This window comes from Mustelus asterias, chromosome 5 (assembly GCF_964213995.1).
Source record: "Mustelus asterias chromosome 5, sMusAst1.hap1.1, whole genome shotgun sequence".
Taxonomy (NCBI): domain Eukaryota; kingdom Metazoa; phylum Chordata; class Chondrichthyes; order Carcharhiniformes; family Triakidae; genus Mustelus; species Mustelus asterias.
Window position 1 is genome coordinate 40194668 of NC_135805.1, and position 20670 is coordinate 40215337.

The following is a 20670-nucleotide window of genomic DNA, read 5'->3' on the forward strand; positions in this document are numbered from 1 at the left end:
GACGTTTTACCTGTAGTTGTCTTGCGAGAATCAGTTGAGTGGATTCCACAATGGGGTAAAGTGTTTTATTTATTATTTGTTCTTGAGATCAGGGTGATACTGGCAAAGTAGAAACTATTGCCCATCCCATGTTGTCCTAAGGGCATTAACCATCTAGTGTGGAACTGGCATGAGGTGTAGGTGAGACCAGGTAAGAGTAGTAGATTCCTTTTCCTGAAGGACATTGATAAACCAATTGGGTTTTTAGAACGGTCTCACAATTTTTGTGGTTATTTTTCTAATGCTATCCCATCACTGATATATTGTACTCAATTTCATGAATTGCCATTGTGGGATTCGAGCTTGGTGCCTGACTTACAGGTCCCATACCCATAGTCGCTAGCCTACCAAACCCTGGAGAAAGAAGGGCTTGGAGAGCACAGTTTTTCACTCTGTATTTTCTTTCACTTAACAGGGGTTTGAAAAGCTATTGTCCAAAGTGCTTTTCTCCATGATTTAACTATATCTTTAAGTCTCATGGTTACACGTTAAATGGATGAGAAATTAGGAGGCATAGTTAGTAAGTTTGCAGATGACATCAAGTTTGGTGGCAGAATGGACAGTGAAGAAGGTTATCGAGGATTGCAACAGGATCTTGATCAATTAGGCCAGTGAACTGATGAATAGCAGATGAAGTTTAATTTAGATAAATGGGAAGTGATGCATTTTGGTAGATTGAACCACAGCAGGACAAACAAAAAACAAAGAAAATTACAGCACAGGAACAGGCCCTTCGGCTCTCCAAGCCTGCACTGACCATGCTGCCTGACTTAACTAAAAACCCCTACCCTTCCGGGGACCATATCCCTCTATTCCCATCCTATTCATATATTTGTCCAGATGCCCCTTAAAAGTCACTATCGTATCTGCTTCTACTACCATCCCCCAGCAAGTTCCAGACACCCACCACCCTCTGTGTAAAAAAACTTGCCTCATACATCTCCTTTAAACCTTGCCCCTCGCACCTTAAACCTATGCCCCCAAGTAATTGACTCTTCCACCCTGGGAAAAAGCTTCTGACCATCCATTCTGTCCATGCCCCTCATAATCCTGTAGACTTCTATCAGGTCGCCCCTCAACCTCCGTCGTTCAAGTGAGAACAAACCAAGTTTCTCCAACCTCTCCTCATAGCTAATGCCCTCCATACCAGGCAACATCTTTTCTGTACCCTCTCCAAGGCCTCCACATCTTTCTGGTAATGTGGCGACCAGAATTGAACACCATATTCTAAGTGCGGCCTAACTAAGGTTCTATAAAGCTGCAACACAACTTGCCAATTTTTAAACTCAATGCCCCGGCCGATGAAGGCAAGCATGCCGTTTGCCTTCTTGACTACCTTCTCCACCTGCATTGCCACTTTCAATGATCTGTGTACCTGTACACCCAGATCCCTCTGCCTATCAATACTCTTAAGGGTTCTACCATTTATTGTATATTTCCTATCTGTATTAGAACTTCCAAACTGCATTACCTCACATTTGTCCGGATTAAACTCCATCTATCATCTCTCCACCCAAGCCTCCAGCAAATCTATATCCTGCTGTATCCTCTGAAGGTCCTCTTCGCTATCCGCAAATCCACCAACCTTTGTGTCATCAGCAAACTTACTAATCAAACCAGTTATATTTTCCTCCAAATCATTTGTATATATTACAAACAGCATAGGCCCCGCCACTGATCCCTGAGGAACGCCACTAGTCACAGCCCTCCATTCAGAAACGCACCCTTCCACTGCTACCCGCTGTATTTTATGACCAAGCCAATTCTGTATCCACCTTGCCAGCTCACTTCTGATCCCATGCAACTTCACCTTCTGCACCAGTCTGCCATGAGGGACCTTGTCAAAGGCCTTACTGAAGTCCATGGAGACAACATCCACTGCCCTACCCTCATCGATTATCTTCGTCACTTCCTCGAAAAACTTGATCAAGTTAGTGAGATAAGACCTCCTCTTCAAAAAACCATGTTGCCTCTCGCTAATACATCCACTTATTTCCAAGTGGGAGTAAATCCTGTCTCAAAGAATTCTCTTCAATAATTTCCCTATCACTGATGTAAGGCTCACCGACCTATAATTACCTGGATTATTCTTGCTACCCTTCTTAAACAAAGGAACAACATTGGCTATTCTCCAATCCTCTGGGACCTCCCCTGTAAGAAGTCTTACAACACCAGGTTAAAGTCCAACAGGTTTATTTGGTAGCAAACGCCACTAGCTTTCGGAGCGCTGCTCCTTCGTCAGGTGAGTCTCACCTGACGAAGGAGCAGCGCTCCGAAAGCTAGTGGCGTTTGCTACCAAATAAACCTGTTGGACTTTAACCTGGTGTTGTGAGACTTCTTACTGTGTTTACCCCAGTCCAACGCCGGCATCTCCACATCATGACCTCCCCTGTAGCCAGTGAGGATACAAAGATTTTCTCAAGGCCCCAGCAATTTCCTCCCTTGCCTCTCTCAGTATTTTGGGTATATCCCATCAGGCCCTGGGGACTTGTCTCCCTTAATGTTTTTCAAGAACCCCAATGCCTCCTCCTTTTTGACCTCAACATGACTCAAACTATCTCCACACCCTTTCCCAGATTCATCGTCCAGCAAGTCCTTCTCTTTGGTGAATACTGACACGAAGTACTTATTCAATACCTCATCCATTTCCTTTGGCTCCATGCATAGATTCCCTCCCCTGCCCTTGAGCGGGCCAACCCTGGCTACCCTCTTGCTCTTTATATATGTATAAAAAGCCTTGAGATTTTCCTTAATCCTGCTGGCCAATGCTTTTTCATTACCCCTTTTAGCCCTCCTTCCTCCTTGCTTAAGTTTCTTTCTACTTTCCTTGTATTCCACACTTGCTTCGTGTGTTCACAGCCTCCTAGCCTTGACATATGCTTGCTTTTTCTCTTTGACTAGGCTCACAATATCTCTCGTTATCCAAGATTCCCAAAACTTGCCATACTTATCCTTCAACCTTACAGGAATGTGCCAGTCCTGAATCCCTATCAACTTACACTTGAAAGCCTCCCACATGTTGATTTGCCCTCAAACATCTGCCCCCAATCTACATTCTTCAGTTCCTGTCTAATATTGTTAGGACCTACTCAGTTAATGATAGGGTGTTGGGGAGAGTTACAGAACAAAGAGATCTAGAGGCACAGGTTTATAGCTCCTTGAAAGTGGAGTCACAGGTGGACAGAGTGGTGAAGAAGGCATTCGGCATGCTTGGTTTCATTGGTCAGAACATTGAATACAGGAGTTGGGACGTCTTGTTGAAGTTGTACAAGCCATTGGTGAGGCCGCACTTGGAATGCTGTGTACAGTTCTGGTCACGCTATTATAGAAAGGATATTATTAAACCAGAAAGAGTGCAGAAAAGATTTACTAGGATGCTACTGGGACTTAATGGTTTGAGTTATAAGGAAAGGCTGAATAGACTGGGACTTTTTTCCCTGGGGCTTAGGAGGCTTAGGATGATATTATAGAGGTCTATGAAATAATGAGGGGCATAGATGAGGTAGGTAGTCAACATCTTTTCCTAAAGGGAGTAGCACAGTGGTTAGCACTGCTGCCTCATAGCACCAGGGACCTGGGTTCGATTCCTGGCTTGGATCACTGTCTGTGTGGAGTTTGCACATTCTCCCCGCGTCTGCGTGGGTTTCCTCCGGGTGCTCCGGTTTCCTCCCACATTCTGGTTAGGTACATTGACCCAAACAGGCGCCGGACTGTGGCGACTAGGAGAATTTCACAGTAACTTCATTGCAGTGTTAATGTAAGCCTTACTTGTGACTAATAAATAAACTTTAAAAAATTTTAGGGAGTCCAAAACCCAAGGATATTGGTGTAAGGTGAGAGGGGAGAGACACAAAAGGGTCCAGAGGGGCAATTTTTTCACAGAGGGTAGTGAGTGTCTGGAACAAGCTGCCAGAGGTAGTCGTCGAGACAGATACAATTTTGTCTTTTAAAAAGCATTTAGACAGTTACATGGGTAAGATGGGTATAGAGAGATATGGGCCACATGTGGGCAACTGGGACTAGCTTAATGGTAAAAACTGGGCAGCATGGACAAGTTGGGCCGGAGGGCTTGCTTCCATGCAATAAACCTCTGTGACTCTATGACAATAGATTGTTCGTTTCAGGTAGTTTCGAGAACACGTCAATGTACAGCAAGTTGAATTTGTCAGTTAGTCCCCGAAATATGCTTAAAACCACTCAGTAGATGCAATTATATGTGAAATGGTGGTGCATGCACGTGGCATACCTATTAGTAGGATAACCCAAAATTAATGTCTGAATTTTTGCAATAAGGAGAAATTTAAAATGTTCAAATATGATTGTGCTTATAATACAAATGTGCCAGTAACTTAGATCTTTATAGCACAATGTATTATTTCTGTTTTCAGTGTTGCATTGCTAGAAATTATGTATGTAAATTAACAGTATCATAGGGTATTTAATTCTCAATGGGATAATAGGTGACAGTCATTTTTATTCTGAACAGATAATGTTCTGTTGTATGTGAACTGTCATTTATTTTGAATATACACAACTTTTAATTTTGTGTAAAACTAAACCATTTTCATTACCCGTTTGACATCTTGTTGGTAAGAAGCCAAATTAGCATTATTTCCAGACATCTGCTTCCTCATCTCAAATGCTTTGAAATCAGAATCCAATTAATTAATGTGATGTAAGCGTCAGCACACCGAGCATACGCTGGACAGTTAAATATGGAGGGAATAAAACATTAGGCATCAGCCTCTAAAAATAAATGATGCTGGACAAAAGAACTGAACATGCTGGAGATTTCTGGTGTCAGCCGGATCATTGTATCCAGCCTGACCATGACCCTCCCCCCAGCCCCCAACCTCCCTTTTTGATAAACACTCTCTGGTTCCATCTTTCCCCCCGCTGCCCCCCCACCCCCACCCCCCTCCACGGCACACACCGAGCACCGGAGCCAGCGGGACCTAAATTATACAGAAAAGCTGGAATGCTGTCAAGCCCTCAACAGGACGCATCCATATGTTACTCACAGAATAGCAGCCACATATCTGATTTACTTGGAATATCATTGCAAAATAGAGTAACCGTGCGTCAGCTGTAATGTTCCACAATCTTAAAATAAACAGTGTTGTCCAACAGGTCTCAATTCATTTCAGACAGAAATTGATAATAAATAGTGTCTGTTGGGCAAAATAGTGCATTCCTTTTGAAAAGTTTCCAAAAATGACAATTCGGTGTCTTCGGTGCTTCTGTTGAGTCTGTCATGAATGAAAGAAAATTGTGTAATGTGTATGGAGAATAGGTGGATCTTGATTTAAACATAACATGGTCTGTAAAGCTGACAATATAGTGGGTTTTTGAAATTGATTATGCCCATGCACCTTCAGGAAATGCTGGAGTACTTTAATGCCAAACCAAAAATTCAGACTGTTATTTGCCAATTTGCTATGATGGTATGGTACATCTTTAATTTATTTTCCGGACATGGTCATTCCTGGCCAGGCTAGCACTTATTGCCCTTGAGAATTGCTGCGGCCCATGCGGTAAAAGCACTCCACAGTTCTGTTGGGTTGAAAGTTCCAGGATTCAGACCCAGCGATGACGATCAGTGCCAAAAAAATGTGTGGCTTGGAAAGGAACCAGGAAATGGGGTGTTCCTCAGCACCTGTTGCCTTTGTCCATCTAGGTGGTGGGGGTCACATTTTTGGGACATGAAATCTATGTTTTAAAAAAAGGAGAGTTCCAAAGATAAATGTTGGTTCCTTAAAGGTAGAAATTATCATGGGGAATGAGGAAATGACAGACATTAAACAAATATTTAATGCCTGCTTTCACAAATGACACGAATTACGTACCAGGAGTACAGGGTAACAAAGGCGCTAAACAAGTGAGAAAGGTAAGGTAATTAAAAGTTAAGATATTAGTGTAACTTAAAGGACTAAAACCTGACAAATGTTCAAGATCTAATGGCCTACATACTAAGGTTCTAAAAGTGACAACTGCAGAGGTAGCGAATACACTGGTTCTAATTTTCCAAAATTTCCTAAATTCTAGAATGATCCCAGCAGATTGAAGGTTAGCAAATGTAACTCCAATATTCAAGAAAGGCGGAACAAAAAAAGTGGGAGTTAGCTGACATCAGTCATCGGAAAAATTCTGGAATCTCAAGTCTTAATAATACACTTCAAAAATCATAGCAGGATTAGTAAAAGTCAACATATTTCAACAAAAGGTAATTCATGGTTGACAAATAAATTTTAGCTTTTTGAGTATGTAATTAGTAGCATGAATAAAAGGGGACTTGTAGATGGAGTGCATTTGAAGTTCCAAAAATTATTTGATAAAATATCACAGAATAGGTTAATATGAAAGATAAGTGCTCATGGATTTTGGGAGCAACATATTAGCCTGGATAGAGAATTGGTTAACAGACAGGATACAGAGTAGGGATAAACAACATTTTCAGGTTGGCAGCTGGTAACTAGTGAAGTGCTGCAAGGATCGGTGCTGGGGCTATAGCTACTTACAGTCTAATAATGACTGAGATGAAGAGACCAAGTTTGCTGACAAGACGAAGAGACCACGTTTGCTGACAATACAAAGCTAGGTGAGAATGCAAGCAATGAGAAAGGCACAAAGAAGTTGTAAAGAGATATAGACAGGTTAAATGAGTGGGGAACCAGGTGGCAGATGGATTATAATGTAGGGAAGTGTGAGGTTATTCACCTTGGCAGTCAGAATATTTTTTAGAAGATGTGAAACTTGTAAATGTTGATCTTCTAAGGGGGCATGAGTACAAGGAACACAAAGTTAGCATGCAGGTACAGCAAGCAATTAGGAAGGTAAATGGCTTGCTGGCCTTTATTGCCAGGAGACTGGAGTACAAGAATGAAGAAACCTTCCTACAATTGTACAGGGCTTTGTTGAGGCTACATCGGGAGTACTGTCTGTAGTTTTGCCTCCATGTTTCAGGGAGGATATAACTGCATTAGAAGTGGTGCAGTGAAGATGCACTAGATTGGTTCCTGCAATGAGAGAGAGCATTGTCCTATGGTAGACCTATATTCTCTGCAAATCAGAAGAATAAGTGCTGATCTCATTGTAACGTACAAGATTCTGAAGGAGTTTGACAGACACTGAAAAGTTGTTTCCTGTGGCTGAGGAATCCAGAACACAGGAGCCTAATCTCAGAATAAAGAGATGATCATTTAAGACTGAGGTGAGGAGAAATTTCTTCACTCAAAGAGTTGTGAATCTTTGGAATACGCTCAAGGCTGAGATAAGCAGATTTTTTTTGCTGGCTCAGGGAATCAAACATTATGGGCCAGGAAGTAAAGTGAAATTAAGGCCGATAATGATCATGTTGAATGACAGAATTGGCTAGAGGGGCCATATGGTCTACTCTCACTCCTATTTCTTCAAAGGAATTATACTGAGTTACTGCAGTGCATCTTATAAGGAGTGCACACTAAATCTATGGTGCATCAGGGTGGAAGGAGCGAATGTTGAGGATAGAGTGCTGATCAAGCGGGCTACACCTTCCCGGATGGTGTTGAGCTTCTTCAATGTTGTTGCAGCTGCACTAATCGAAGCAAGTGGAGAGTATTCCATCACACTCCTGACTTGTGTCTTGTAGATAGTGGACAAGCTTTGGGAGTCAGGAGGTGAATTACTTGCCACAGAATTCCCCGTCTCTGACCTGCTCTTGTAGCCAAAGTATTTACAAGGCTGGGCAGTTTCTGGTCAAGGAAAATAAACGTAACCTGCAAGATAATGAAGGTGAGGGAAATTAGTGATGGTAATGTCGAGTGCCAAGGGGAGATATTTAGATCCTATTGTCTTGGAGGTGGCCTTGCCTGACACTTGAATGGTGCAGATATTACTTGCCATTTATCAGCCCAAGCCTTAATGTTGTCCTGGTCTCGCTGCATGCTGGCTAATTATTGCCCAGTCAAGGCTACTCCAGACATCAGCAAAGCAATGAAAGATTTTACCAACAATGCAATTAACCTACTCCTCACCAATAGCCTGCTCACTAGTTCTCAATTTGGATTATGCTAGGACCATTCAGCTTCAGGCCTTGTTGCAGCCTTGTCTGAACATGGATACAGGAACTAAAATCCAGAAAACCAAGGCTGCATCCAATCAAATGAGAATTAAGTGAATTCAGATTACGGGAAAACACTTGTGGGTGAAGTCTTGCCTGGTAAAATTTAAGATTATAATATTTAAAGGGATAGTGGGCAATCCAGAGTAAAAATAATCAACTGGAGGAGGACCCACTTGAGTTGGACAAGAATGAAGCTGGGTCAATTAGACTGGAGCAAAAGGTTGGCAGAAAGACATGTAGCTGAACAGTGGGCTAGCTTCAAAACAGAAATGGTCCTGACACAGTCAAGGTATATTCCCTTAAAAGAGAAAGGTAGGGCAAACAAATCAGAGCTCCCTGGATGAAAAAGGAGATAGAAATTAAGATAAGGAAGAAAACATGTATTTATGACAAGTTCAGGTGGGAAATACAGTTGAGAACCAAGAGGAATACAGAAGGTTCAGAGGGGAGGTGAAAAAGCACATCAGAGACGTGAAGAGGGATCATAAGAAAAGACTGGCAGCCAACATAAAGGGGAATCCCAAAGTCTTCTAGAGACATCTCATTTGTAAAAGCAGGGGTAGGGCCCATTAAGGACCTCAAAAGGAATTTACAATGGAGGCAGGGGGTCTAGCTGAGTTATTAAATGAATACTTTGTATCCGTCTTTACCAAGGAGATGGAAGCTACCCAGCCCATGGTGACTGGTGAGGAAACTCTGTCCCCAGAAGGGTTCAAAATTGATAAAGAAGAATTATTGAATAGATTGTCAGTCCTGAAAGTTGACAAAGCACCGGGACTGAGTGAGATTCATCCAAGGATATCGAAGGAAGTGAGAATGGAAGTTGCAGGGCACTGGCCATAATCTTCCAGTCTTCTCTCGACTCAGGGGAGGTGCCAGAGGACTGAAGAATTGCAAATATTACACCCTTGTTCTAAAAAGATTTTAAGGATAGCCTGAGCAATTACAGACTAGTCAGTTCAACATCAGTGGTAGATAAGCTTCTCGAAACAATTATTCAGTGTAGAATTTGTAGTCACGTGGGAAAATGTGGGTAGATTAGGAAGAGCCAGCATGGATATCTAAAAGGAAAATTGTGTTCAGCCAACTAGCTAGAATTTTTTGAGGATGTAACTGAAAGGGTCGATGAGCCTAATGCTGTTGATGTGGTGTACATGGACTTTCAGAAGACAATTCGTACAGTGCCACACAACATATCTGTGAGAAAAGTTATAGTTCATGGAATAAAAGGGACAGAAGCAGCATGGGTGCAAAATTAGCTGAATAATAGGAAGCAGAAAGTAATGTTCAATAGATATTTTTGGACTGGAGAAATGTTTGCAGTGGTGTTCCCCAGGGGTCAGAATTGGGACCCTAGCTTTTCCTGATGTATATCAATGATATGGAGCTTGTTGTGCAGGGGACAATTTTAAAGTTTGTGGATGACACAAAACTTAGAAGCATCGTAAACTGTGAGGACAGTGTAGAACTTTATCAGTATTAGACAAGTTGGTGGAGTAGGCAGATAGGAGGCAGGTGAAGTTCAATGCAGCGAAGATGCATTTTGTTAGAACATATACAGACAATATAAAATAAGGGGTCAAATTCTTAAGGGCGTGCAGGAGCAGAGGAACGTGGATGTATATATGCATAGATCACTGAAGATGAGGACAGGTGGAGGCAGCAGTTAATAAAGCAGATAGTCTTCTGGACCTTATTAATAGGGACCTATACCGGAATTTTACTGCCACGCCTGCCCCACAGAACGGAATTCTCCATTGGCCTCGGGTGGGATTTTACAAGCCTTGCCCAAGCGAGGTCATAAAATACCAGCCTTAGAGTAGAAGAGCAAAGAGGTTAAGCTGAACTTACACAAGACAGGTTATGATATAGTTACAATTACAGAGACTTGGCTGCAAGATTACCAAGGATGGCAACTGAACATCCGGGGGTGTTCACTATTTTGGAAGGACAGATAAAAAGAGGTGGGGTAGCATTGTTAGCAAAGGGGGAAATCAATGCAATGGTGAGAAAGGATGTTTGGGAAAATCATGATATGGAATCTTATGAGTGGAGATAAGAAACACCAAGGGGCAGAAAACATTGTTGGGGGTTTGATGCGCGATAAATCACACGGGAGGCAGGATGTACCCGGGAAATAAAGGCTTTTATTGCGAACAATAACGGAGCTACTATATACAATATACAATCCCAGACTAAAGGGTCACCAGGCAGAGCAGTGACCTTTATACCTCTCCCGGAAGGCGGAGCCAACTGGGGTGTACCAGAGGACTATATTAACAGGTAGAACAGCCCAACCCTAATCCCAACAGTAACATATCTACAGACTCATAGTGCTGGCCAAACCATGGCTCAGCACTCCTGGTGGTAACCAATAATGGTTCACCACAGGGTTGTCTATAGGTGCCCAAGCAGTAGTGGAGATATAATGGGAGATACTAAACAAGAAATCAGAGATGCATGCAATAAAGGTACAACTGTAATCATGGGTGACTTTAATTTACACATAGATTGGACAAACCAAACAAACAGTGGTACAGTGGAGGAGGTGTTCCTTGAGTGTCGACATGATGGGTTTTTAGACCAATACTTTGAGGAATCTACCAAAGAATGGGAACAAGGAAATGGCAGAATTGAACACATGCTTTGGTTCTGTCTTCACAAAAGAGGGCACAAATAATCTCTCAGAAATGTTAGGGAACAAAGGGTCTCATCAGAGACCGGAATTGTAGTTAAAGTGTATTAGTAAGAAAATGGTGCTGGGGAAATGAATGAGGTTTAATGCTGACAAATCACCAGGGCCTGATAATCTACATCCAAGAGTATTAAACGAAGTGGCCCTGGAACTATTGGTGGTCACCTTCCAGAATTCTATAGACTCTGGAGCAGTTCCGACAGATTGGAGGGTAGCAAATGTAACCCCACTATTTAAAAAGGAAGGGAGAAAAAAGGGAAAATTACAAACCAGTTGGCCTGATATCAGTCGTGGGGAAGATGCTAGTGTCTATTATAAAAGATGTGATAACAGAATATTTGGAAAACATTAATGGGATTGGACAAAGCCGACATGGGGTTATGAAAGGCAAACCATGCTTAACAAATCAACAGGAGATTTTTGAGGGTGCAACTAGTAGAGTAGACGTGGGAGAACCAGTGGATGTGGTTTGTTTGGACTTTGAGAAGGCCTTTGATAAGGTCCTTCATATGAGGTTAGTGGGCAAAATTAAAGCACATGGGATGAGGCATAATATATTGGCACGGATTGAGAATTGGTTGACAGACAGGAAACAGAGAGTGGGATTATTAATATGGCACTTTTTTTCCGAGTGCCAGGCAGTGACTAATGAGGTACCACGGGGATCAGTGCTTGGACCCCAGTTGTTCATGATGTATATAAATGACCTGAATGAAGGAACCAAATGTAACTTTTCCAAGTTTGCTTATGGCACGAAACTGGGAAGAATTATGAGTTGTGCTCTGCCATTCAATATGATCATGGCTGATCTGTTTGGGTTTTGAGTTCTACATTCCCATCTACCGCCGATAATCTTTGCTTCCCTTGCCTAACAAGAATCTATTTACCTCTGCCTTAAAAATATTCAGTGACCCCACTTCCATCACCTTCTGAAGCAAAGTCCCAAAGTTGCACAACATCTGAGAGAAAAGATTTCTTGAGTAACCTCTAATTTTAAAACAGTGTCCTCTAATTCTGGACTCGCCCACAAGAGGAACCATCTTTTCCACACCCACCTTTTTGAGACCATTCAGGATCTTAAATACTTCAATCAAATCACCCCTCACTCTCCTAAATTCCAGTGGGAATAATCCCAGTCTGTTCAACCTATCCTCATAAGACAACCCGCTCGTTCCAGATATTAATCTGGCAAGCTGCCTCGAACATGTGTACATCTTCCTTAAATAAGGAAACCAAAACAGTATTCAAGATGTGGTCTCACTAATGCCCTGTATAACTGCAGCTGATACAAAATTGTAAGCATTGTAAACTGTGAGGAGTTCAGTGTCGAACTTCAAACAGAGATGAACAATTTGGTGGACTGAGCTGATAGCTGGCAGATGATGAAGTTCAATCCTGAGAAGTGTGGGATGATTCATTTTGGTATGAAGAACATGGAGAGACAATATAAAATTAAGGATGCAACCCGAAAGGGTACTTCACAGGAGCAGAGGAACCTGAATGTACATGTACATACGTCATTAAAGGTGGCAGGACAGGTGGAGAGAGCCGTTAATAAAGCATATAATATCCTGGGCTTTGTTAATAGTGGCATTGAGCACAAGGGTAAGGAGGTTATGCTGAATTTACAAGACACTAATTAGAGCTCAGTTGATATATTGTGCATCATCTAATGCCCTTTTGAATGCCTCGATTAAACCTGCTTCCACACACTTCCAGGCAGTGCATTGTGCACAGTTCTGACACTACACTTAGGAATGATGTGAATACACTGGGGAAAATGCAGAACTGGGTTTAAAAATGGTTCCAGGAATGAGAAACTTCATTCATGAAGATAGAATGGAGATATTGGGATTATTCTCCTTGAAGAGGAGGAGGCTAAGAGGAGTTTTGATAGAGCTGTTCAAAATCATGAATGCGGGGCAGTGAAAAGAGGGCAAAACTGTTCCCCTCATAAATGGATTAAGAACGAGAGAACACATTTAACGTGATTTGCGAAAGAAGCAAATGCAATGTGAGAAAAAACCCTTTCACAAAGCAGGTAGTTCGGGTCTGGAATGCACTGCCTGGAAGTGTGTGGAAGCAGGTTTAATCGAGGCAGTAGATTATTAGTTGAATAGAAGCAATGTGCAGGGTTACGGGGAAAAGACAGGAGAATGGCATTAAGTCACAATGCTGTTTTGGAGAGCCAGTGCAGACACAATGAGCCAAATGGCCTTCTGCACTGTAACAATTCTGCAATCCTTAAAATTTTGCTGCATAAATAGCATTGCAGTATGCACAGCGTTAAATGTGCCTTGGCCCAAGTGTAGCCTTGAATCAGAGGCCCATCAATTTCAGACTGACTCTCGAGACTTGAGTGTTTAATCTAGGTTGGACTGAGGGAGTGTTGCACTATCAGAGGTGTCACCTTTCAGAGAAGATAATAAGCTGAGGTTCTGTCAGCTCTTTCAGGTGCATGTAAAATATTCCATGAAATTATTGGAAGAAGAAAAAAGGGGTTATGTGTTCCTCAGTCAATGTCAACAAAGCTATACCTGTTGTCACTGGCTCAAATTGGGTGCCACATATCCTATATTTACAATGACTAAATTTAAAAAGGCATGATGTGGAGATGCCGGAATTGGACTGGGGTGGGCACAGTAAGAAGTCTCACAACACCAGCTTAAAGTCCAACAGATTTATTTGGAGTCACGAGCTTTTGGAGCGCTGCTCCTTCATCAGGTGATGAAGTGATCACTCACTTGACTCTCACCAACTTTTACAGGTGCACCATAGAAAGCATTCTTTCTGGTTGTATCACAGTTTGGTATGGCTCCTGCTCTGTCCAAGACCGCAAGAAACTACAAAAGGTCATTAATGTAGCCCAATCCATCACACAAACCAGCCTCCCATCCATTGACTCTGTCTACACTTCACGCTGCCTCGGCAAAGCAGCCAGCATAATTAAGGATCCCACGCACCCCGGACATTCTCTCTTCCACCTTCTTTTATCAGGAAAAAGATACAAAAGTCTGAGGTCACGTACCAGGTGACTCAAGAACAGCTTCTTCCCTGCTGCCGTCAGACTTTTGAATGGACCTACCTTGTCTGAAGTTGATCTTTCTCTACACCCTAGCTATGACTGTAACACTCCATTCTGTACTCTCTCGTTTCCTTCTTTATGAATGGTATGCTTTGTCTCTATAGCATGCAAGAAAGAATGCTTTTCACTGTATGCTAATACATGTGACAAGAATAAATCAAATCAAATCAAATCAAATGAAGGGGCAGCGTTCCAAAAGCTTGTGATTCCAAATAAACCTGTTGGACTTTAACCTGGTGTTGTGAGAATTCTTACTAAATTTAAAAAGTATCTCATTGGTTATGAAGCACTTTGAGATACCCAGAGTTCATGAAAGATATTTGAAAGTGCAAGTTCTTTCTTTCTTAGTTAGTTAGTATGCTTATCAGCTTGGAGCAGCGCTCTCATTTTTGAAGGAATATTTTTTAACTCTTAACGCATCCCAATTTATATCCATTGTCTTGATGTTCATCATAACATCCCAATGATTAGTTAGTTAATGAAACAGAACCAAAGTTGTGCAGTAATTGATGATTAATGCACTTTGTAAGTTTATGTCTCACTTTCTTATGCCCAAACTAACCTTGACGATACAGTGATTATTCATGTCCCTCTTCTGCTTTGCTACATAATTATATTTCTCTCCAGGTAACCATTTTTTATCAAAACAGTGTTATTTGTGAAAGCATCTTCGCAGCACAGAATTTTCTTATTATTACAGTGAAGCACAGGTTAGTCAAGTTTAGGTAGGACTGGAAACATATGTTGCGATGATTTATGCAAACATGTGACAATCTTCGAGCATCAGCCCAGATTCCCTGCTGTTAGCAACCCAGCAGGTTCATTGAGCAAGTACCAGCCCTCCCTGCCAGAGGCCTCTACTTTTCCAATTTACATTACATCGCCTTCTCAGCATTAAAGACAGGAAACAAGGGCCACATACTTGCCCAAATCAATGCAACCAATCCAATAATGTCTGCAAATGAAAGTGGGATCACCTGTGCTGAAAATTTAGCATTATATGTGATTTTATTACTTACTCTGCTTATTTTTTCAAGTGCTATAAAGAAAAGTTAGCAAAAAATATCTAAGGATTTTTATGAACTTGTTGTTTGTTGTATGTGATAAATTGTCGCAGAATAATTTGAAAAAAATCATTTTTGATTATCATTATTGAATTTAATTCATTTGTGGACATGGGCGTCACTGGCTGGTCAGCATTTATTGCCTGTCCCTAGTTGCCCTTGGAGGGCAGTTGAGAGTCAACCACATTGCTGTGGCTCGGGAGTCACATGTAGGCCAGGCCAGGTAGGGACGGCAGATTTCCTTCGCTAAAGGACATTAGTGAACCAGATGGGTTTTTCTGACAATTGACAATGGTTTCATGGTCATCGGTAGATTCTTAATTCCAGATATTTTTTATTGAATTCAGATTCCACCATCTGCCGTGGTGGGATTTAAACCCCAGAACATTAGCTGAGTTTCTGAATTAATAGTCTCGCGATAATACCACTAGGCCATCGCCTCCTAATTCCCTATTCTAAACTAATTATATTTCTCATTTTAATGAAGAGGAATATACCTGTTTTCATAGAATCATAAAATCCCTAAAATACAGAAGAGGCCATTTGGCCCATCGAGCCTGCACTGACTCTCTGACAGTTCCTTACCCAAGCTCTCACCCCGGTCCTATCCCCGTAACCCAACACATTTCAATGGCCAAGCCATCTAATCTACACATCTTTGGACTGTGGGAGGAAACCGGAGCACCCGGAGGAAACCCACACAGACACGGGGAGAACGTGCAAATTCCACACAGTCACCCAAGGCTGGAATCGAAGCTGGGTCCCTAAGGCAGCTGCACTAACCACTGTGCCACCATGCCACCCACATAATTTGATTTTTTAAAAGGGTACGTTGTGACCATGTTCAAGATTATTGATTGCTATACTGCATATGATCTTCAACGTAAGAGGCATTAGTCTACATATGTGGTGATTCTTGAAAGGATTTCATGAATGTAGATGGGCTTACAGTTCATGCACTTATGCAATCATACACAGGCTGACAGTTAGTGCATGTGCATAATTGTAAAGTAAACTATAGGGGAGGCAATAGCCTAATGGTATTATCGCTAGACTGTTAATCCAGAAACTCAGCTAATGTTCTGGGGTCCCAGGTTTGAATCCTGCCACGACAGTTGGAGGAATTTGAGTTCAATAAAAAATATCTGGAATTAGGAACCTACTGATGACCATGAAACCATTGTCGATTGTCAGAAAAACCCATCTGGCTCACTAATGTCCTTTAGGAAAGAAGATCTGCTGTCCTTACCCAGTCCGGCCTACATGTGACTCCAGAACCACAGCAACCCCATCCCTAGTTGCCTTTGTTCAGAGGACAGTTGACTCTCAACAGCCCTCTGAACAAAGGCAACTAGGGATGGGCCAGCCAGTGACACCCATGTCCCACGAATGAATAAAAAAAAAGTTAATGCAATTTTAGGATTATCACTAATGCACTGGTGCTCAAACATAAACACTGGCATAGACTGGTTTGGGCAAATAGCCTGTTATCCTACATAAATCCTATTGTAAATAATGCACTTGGAAAGTCCTGGTGGACAAGATGTGATACGTGAGAAGCCATGATCGTCGAGAAATGATTTTTAAAATAAAATAACTTTTTCTACTGTTACTACATCTTGACAGATGAGTGATATAATTGAGATGGTGAGAGATTCCAATCTGAAACTGACCTTAGCCTTCGGTATTGGTTTGCATCATGCTGGACTCCACGAACGTGACCGGAAGCATGTGGAAGAACTCTTTGTCAACTGCAAAATCCAGGTGAGTACCCACTTCTCAAGATCTCCAAAATAAAATTTTGAAAAGTCCTTTATTGGATCATGCATTTGTATTTGTAAATTTATAATGCATTCGATTTTGTTTGTCCACACTGTTGTAGATTCTTATTGCCACAAGCACTTTAGCTTGGGGAGTGAACTTCCCTGCTCATTTAGTCATTGTTAAAGGTACTGAATACTATGATGGAAAAACAAGACGTTATGTGGACTTTGCAATTACAGGTAGGAAGCATAAATATGATGTCTTTCTCTTTATATCCTTCCAGTACTATTTTCTTATTATTGCTGAATCTGATGCATGTTTGCCCCAATTTGTATTATGGTTTAATTTGAAGAAATGTAAATCAGTGGGCAGCAGAAAATTTGTAGGCCAAACAAGCTTTTCTCTTTTTCTTGTGCCAACACTACTTACCATATCCCTGAAGCCCTTTTCTCTCCAGGGACAGTTTAGCTGCTTCTTGAATCATTTCCCATTAAACTTCTCAGTCCTAACTGGCTGATCCCAGTGTGCTAGATTCCCCATCCAGGTAGGTAAACAGAGAAGCTCATTTGCGCTCAACAAGGTCTCACGAACAACAAGAACCTATATTTCTACAATGCTTTGAACCTAGCAAAACCAAGGCTACCAGCAAGGGTGTTAGTAAATGAATTTTAACACCGAAATACATAAGGGAATGGGAAAGATGTTGAATCCACAGTAAATGTGAGCCAGAACACAGGAAAACTTGTCTGCTCCTCTTCATTGCGATGTTAAGTTTTTTATGTCCATTTGAGATGGAAGATGGGCCTTTTTGGGTTAACATCTCATCTGAAAGACAGCATCTCCAGCATTGCAGCATCCCCTGAATACATCACTCTTGTCAACCTGGGATACGTGCTAAATTCCTTAAGTTAGGGCTTTAAGCCATAAACTTTTGACTTGAGCAATAAGCCAAGGAATAAGTACTGCAACAATATAAGAAACAATTCAGTTCTACAGTAGACAGATGTTAGAATCTTTCTAAATGGAGGACTCAGGATGGACAAATGACCTTCCTCTTCTGAAATTATCTTGCAATCTGGTGCCTAGCTACATGCAAAGATTTTTTTTTAATTATAAATAGTTTTCAAATTTAATTTTCATAAATTTTTTTAAATCTTCAGATGTTCTGCAGATGATGGGACGTGCAGGCAGGCCTCAGTTTGATGACCAGGGCAAAGCTGTGATATTAGTCCATGATATTAAAAAAGACTTCTACAAGAAGTTTCTGTATGAACCTTTCCCTGTTGAATCAAGGTGAGTTCTATTAAGATAATTATAGTGTGCGTATGAACACAGGACTTTTTTTTATTTTCCATTGTTTTATCTATAATTGTGTGATCAGCCTTTTTATGCTTGATTGTTTCCCTGAGGGATATCAGTGCTGCAGAATGGAATTCTTTCCCACTCTCTGTGCAGAATTTTCCCATCCCACCCGCCATGGGAATCGTAGAGGGCGGAAGGTGGGCCATACAAAGGTCCATTGACCTCGTGCAGGGATTTCCAGTTTTTGGGCGAGTGCGGCCGGAAAATCCCGCCCTCTGTCTCTATGACTGTGTGAAACAGTTGAAGTAAAACAGACGAGATGAAGATGAAAGCTCTCTCAACTTGACCAAACAATATGCTTCGAACCCAACTAACAAGGCATACTTATATTTTATTCTCTGCACCAACCATTCCCTATGGCGTCTCTGAGGGAGATTGTCAATTTGTGAAGGTTGGCAACAAAAAACTGGGTTGATATTAGCGAAGTTCCATTCGCTCAGGCCAGTTACATTTCGCAAAGAGTTTTCTGTCCCATCAGTTTGTTTTTAATTTAAAAGCCACATCCTGGGGTTAAAGGACTGTGGTCACCTTCTTCCTTCAAAATCAAATTGGCTCCTATACCAGAGTAAGCAATCATCAAAGCTACAATTATAAATGTGTGAAGTAATACGAACACACTTCTAGTAATGCAAATGTACTTATTATTTTATAGGATGTGGCATGGCCAACATTTGTTGCCCATCCCTAATTGCCCTTGAACTGAGTGAATTACTAGATTTAAGTTTATTTATTAGTCAGAAGTAGGCTTACATTAACATTGCAATGAAGTTACTGTGAAAATCCCATAGTCGCCACACTCCGGCACCTGTTCGGGTACACTGAGGGAGAATTTAGCCAATGCACCTAACCAGCACGTCTTTCAGACTGTGGGAGAAAACCGGAGCACCCGGAGGAAACCCACACAGACACGGGGAGAACGTGCAGATTCCGCAAAAACAGTGACCCAAGCTAGGAATCGAACCCAGATCCCTGATGCTGTGAGGCAGCAGTGCCACTGTGCTGCCTCATTTGAGAGGGCAGTTAAGAGTCAAACATATTATTATGGGTTGAGAGTCATTTTGGGCCAAGCCAGATAAGAATAGCAGGTTTTCTCCCAAAACGACAGTTAAGACTCAACCACATTACTGTTGATCTGCATGTAGGCCAACCAGGTAAAGATAGCAGATTTCCTCCCCTAAAACACAGTAGTGAACCAGATGAGGTTTTATGACAATCAATGAAGGTTGCTTAGTCACTATTACTAAGACTAGTTTTCAATTCCAAACTTTATTAGTTGACTTTAAATTCCACCAGTCACTGTGGTGGGATCAGAACTCATGTTTCCAGAGGATTAGCCTGGGCATCTGAATTACATGTCATGTGACGTTACCACTGCACCACCATCTCCTCACCTGAATTCGGAGCAGGAGTAGGTCGTTCAGACCAGTTAACCTGCTCTACCATTCGATATCATCATGGCTGATCTGATTGTGGCCTCAACTCCACTTTCCTTCCTACCCACTTTACCCTTTGACTCCATCGTCAGTCAGGAATCTATCTAACTCAGCCTCAAAAATATTCAATGACCTTGCCTCCACCGCTCTCTGGGGAAGACGTTCCACAGATTTATGACTCTCTGAGAGAAAGAAATTCTCCTCATCTCCTTAAATGGGAGACCCCTTACTTCTAAGCTGTACCTCACAGTTTTACATGGAGAAAAATCCTTTCAGCATCTACCTTTCCAAGCCCTTGCAGGATCTTATGAGCACTATTTTACTATTTTGATTCTAAGTGCTGGGCAGAGTTGAAACTGGGAGTATTTCAGATCCGACTTTTAGACCCGTTCTCAGGTGCCCCCATACACACTCTGCCTGAACAAATATCAGTAATTCCGAATCGTGGTGCAGAAGCCTGTGGACAGGGCTTACCGCACCCGAAATCCTGCAGCTCTGATCGGCGCCTCCAACTGCGCACGCACAAAGATAATTACCGAATGCAGCTCCCCTGCCACATCACTCCCGGGCCGGATAATGCCTCCCCCTGACCCCCACAGACATTGCTCCACCCCCGCAACATTACTGACCCCCTTATCCCCCCACTCTTTCCACCATCCAGACTGATCGTAGGCCCCTCCCCCCTCCCCCCCCCCCCCCCCAGCTATCCCAGGCAGAGAGGTAGCGGACCCCCCTTCCCCCCCCCTCACTGATCTCAGGTAGAGTGGCAACGGACCCCCCTTCCCCCTCACTGATCCCAGGCAGAATGGCAGCGGACCCCCCCCCTGCCCCCTCACTGATCCCAGGCAGAATGGCAGCGGACCCCCCCCTCACTGATCTCAGGCAGAGTGACAGCGGACCCCCCCTTTCCCCCCACCAAATCTCAATCCGAGAGCTGTCAGACGCTCGGCACTTACCTCCTCACTAACTGGAGCGCCCTAATCAGACTTTTGTATAGCATGCCTGTTTCGCGTCGATCCTGGATGGGCGAACGCGGTGGTAAAGGGGGAAGTGCTGGTAAGGTTGGGTGTGCAGCCCATTAAGTCAATTTTTGATCTTATAGAGGTCTATAAAATAATGAGGGGCAC

General features: G+C 42.3%; 1 protein-coding gene across 1 annotated transcript in view; it reads left to right on the forward strand.

The window, feature by feature from the left end:
* ascc3 (activating signal cointegrator 1 complex subunit 3) overlaps window positions 1–20670 on the forward strand; it is a 562510-nt gene that overhangs the window by 423023 nt on the left and 118817 nt on the right. Inside the window, exons 31-33 of the mRNA XM_078212424.1 lie at window positions 16611–16748; window positions 16867–16987; window positions 17909–18041. Coding sequence (XP_078068550.1) covers window positions 16611–16748; window positions 16867–16987; window positions 17909–18041 — 392 coding nt within the window. The remainder of the gene's footprint in view (window positions 1–16610; window positions 16749–16866; window positions 16988–17908; window positions 18042–20670) is intronic.